The sequence below is a fragment of the Mesoplodon bidens genome (assembly GCF_964165515.1).
Source record: "Mesoplodon bidens genome assembly, chromosome: 10".
NCBI lineage: Eukaryota > Metazoa > Chordata > Mammalia > Artiodactyla > Ziphiidae > Mesoplodon > Mesoplodon bidens.
The window spans coordinates 104,828,393-104,831,366 of record NC_138172.1 but is presented as its reverse complement, the minus strand read 5'-3'; the positions used below and the strand labels follow the sequence as shown (position 1 = coordinate 104,831,366).

Here is a 2,974-nt window from a genome sequence, read left to right as displayed (position 1 = left end):
CGGGGCCGGGCGGACCCAAAACAAACAACCTGCTGCCGCGCCGCCGCGTGGCCCCCGCCTGGTGCGCGCCCGCTCCGGAGCTGCGGCCACCTGGGCCACCTCGCTCCCCACCCCTCTCGGTTTGCGCCCAGGCCCCGCCCCCGCGGGGCGCCGCGGGGTTATATTGGGCCGGGCCGAAGGTGGAAGCGAGACGGAGCCGCGGCTGGCCGGCGTGGAGATGCTGCTCCGGAGACCGGGGGCGGGAAGGCGGCTGCGGGCGCCACGGCCTCGGGGACTGCTCCGTGGGCGCTAGAGCCTGAAGGCCGGACCCTCCCCCCCCCCGGCGTGGGTGGCACGCACAGCAGCCGGCACCGTCTCGGCCCGCGAGGACGCCTGCCCGGGACCGGGGACTTGCAGAGAAGAAACCCCCGTCTCGGGAACGGAAAGCAGATGCGCACGCTTCCTCCTCCAGCAGGAACTCCAAGCCCCACGCGCTCGGGCACCCGAGGCTGGAACCGCGGCCCTGCACGCCTCCCCCGAAGTCTCCACTCCTCTAACTGAAGGCAACACGCCCGCGCAACTGCTCCCTCTCCGCCTCTCTCGGTTCACCCAATAAGCACAACCCCTCCAAAGAAGGATTCCAGTGGAAGGGGACTCCTGTCCGGAAAGCGACTGTCTCTCCAAGAGGAAGGCGAGCTCCGGAAGAGAGAGGCCAGGACTCCGACCCCGGATCGCCACCCCGCCCCCGGAGCCCGCTGCCCAGGACCAAGCGGAGAAAAAGGGTACGCGCCGGGCGGGGACGGGCGCGGGCATGAAGCTGGAGGTGTTCGGGCCCCGCGAGGGCCTCGGGGACAAGCCGGGGAGTGACCTGGAGGGGGCGGGCGGCCGCGACGCGCCGTCTCCGCTGTCGGCCGCGGGCGACGACTCCCTGGGTTCGGACGGGGACTGCGCGGCCAACAGCCCGGCGGCGGGCGGCGGCGCCGTGGCGCTGGCGGGCGGCGGTGAGCGGAGCGCGGGCGGAGGGCCGGGAGCGGCGGAGGTGGGCGCGGCGGCGGCGGGGGGCGCGGGCGGCGGCGCGGGCGCGCGCGGCAAGCCGTACACGCGGCGGCCCAAGCCCCCGTACTCGTACATCGCGCTCATCGCCATGGCCATCCGCGACTCGGCGGGCGGGCGCCTGACGCTGGCCGAGATCAACGAGTACCTCATGGGCAAGTTCCCGTTCTTCCGCGGCAGCTACACTGGCTGGCGCAACTCCGTGCGTCACAACCTCTCGCTCAACGACTGCTTCGTCAAGGTGCTGCGCGACCCTTCGCGGCCCTGGGGCAAGGACAACTACTGGATGCTTAACCCCAGCAGCGAGTACACCTTCGCCGATGGGGTCTTCCGCCGCCGCCGCAAGCGCCTCAGCCACCGGGCGACGGCCCCGGGCCCCGGGCCGCGGCCCCCAGACGCCGCGCCTCCGCCGCCCGCGCCCGCCGCCCCGGGGCCGACCACGCCCCGCGCGCGCTCGCCCGCTCGGTCCGAGGGGCGCGCCAGTCCGGCGGGCAGGTTCTCCGGCCCCTTCGCCATCGACAGCATCCTCAGCAAGCCCTTCCGCAGCCGCCGCGCCGGGTACGCGGGCCCCGGGACGCGCCCGCCGTGGGGCGCGCCGCCCTGCCCGCAGCCGCCCGCCTATCCCGCGCTGCTTCCGGGCGCGCCCGCCGGGGCCCTGCTGCCGCTCGGCGCGTTCGGCGCGGCCGAGCCGCCGCGGCTGGGCGCGCGCGGGGCCGAGGCGCCGCCCCTCCTGCTCGCGCCCCTGGCCGCCCCGGCCCCCGCCAAGCAGCTCCGGGGCCCGGCCGCCTGCGCGCACCTGTACTGCCCCGTGCGGCTGCCCGACGCCCTGCACACGGCCTCGGCCCGCGCGCCGGGCCCTCACCTGCCCGGCCCGCCCGAGACGCTCCTGGCCTGAGCGCGACGGAGCCGGCCGGGAACGCGGGCTCGGGCAGGGTGGGGGTGAGCTTTCCACCCAGAGGACGGAGACCGTCAAAGAAAACATCTCCACCAAACGTGCCTTAGAGCTAACGCCTTCTGACGCCAGTGTCCCAACTCGGTCCCGGACATTTCCCTTCGTCCTTTATAACTAACGTCACAGCGGAGCAAAGCAGCGCTTCACAACGGCCTCGGTTCTTGACCAAGCCTGCCCCTGCCCCCTCCACGGAGACTTCTCCCTTCCTAGTGTCCAGGCTCCGCTTTGCTCCTCCTGTTTTCGTTGCACCGTCCAGTGATTTGTCCCTTAAAAAGCAAAACAAAAACAAAAAAGCACGTCAGGGAACCATTCCATGGGATCCATGATACGACTACTGCGGGGGTAGCGGCCCCGCTCCTTGCACGCGTGTGGCTTCTACAGGTGTGGCTGAGGGCGGGAGGGGCCAGAGAAGTTCCAGCCATCCCTCTGCTCTTGACCCACGTCTCACTGTGCCAAAAATGAAAAATATATATATTGTTGGGATTTGTAGTTAAATTATTTATATATTTTTGAAACCCAAATTGAAAATGTTGCAGGCAACGGTTAGGGCTTTATTCGCGGTTGGGTTCTCTCATAACTGTGGTCTCCTTGGGCCAAACGGTTTCTTCCAAGGACAAGTTAACATTATGCATGTGGGGTGCCAGGACCACTGCCACGTGAAAGCAAGTGTGATTTTTATTTTTAATATTATTTTATTTGTGTCTGTGTACATGTTCATGTATGAATGTTATGAAACCCAGGCATAGTGCTTATTTTTTAATAAAACTCACAATCGACCTCAGCACTTTGTGGTGATGGGTTGGAGATGGAGAGCTTTTTACACCCACCCCCGCCACCCCCCACCTCCAAATGGGTTCAGGTTTGACTCTTAAGAAACTCTCTGTGGAGTTCCAAATATTTTCCTGAATAATTCAATGAAGGTAGAGGCTGCAGGTTTCCTTACCCGACAAATTGCTGCACAATTCCCCGGGGTGGAACGTCCATCAGTGG

General features: G+C 66.9%; 1 protein-coding gene across 1 annotated transcript; it reads left to right on the top strand.

Moving 5' to 3' along the window:
* Positions 1 to 693: 693 nt before the first annotated feature.
* FOXQ1 (forkhead box Q1) lies at positions 694 to 2,765 on the top strand. Its single transcript, XM_081247799.1, has one exon. It carries the CDS (start codon positions 791 to 793, stop codon positions 1,925 to 1,927), a length of 1,137 nt encoding a protein of 378 aa, XP_081103925.1. The 5' UTR covers positions 694 to 790; the 3' UTR covers positions 1,928 to 2,765.
* The last annotated feature ends 209 nt before the right edge of the window (positions 2,766 to 2,974 follow it).

Coding starts and splice junctions, on each gene's coding strand:
- FOXQ1 (XM_081247799.1), top strand. CDS start 791: ATGAAGCTGGAGGTGTTCGGGCCCCGCGAGGGCCTCGGGGACAAGCCG.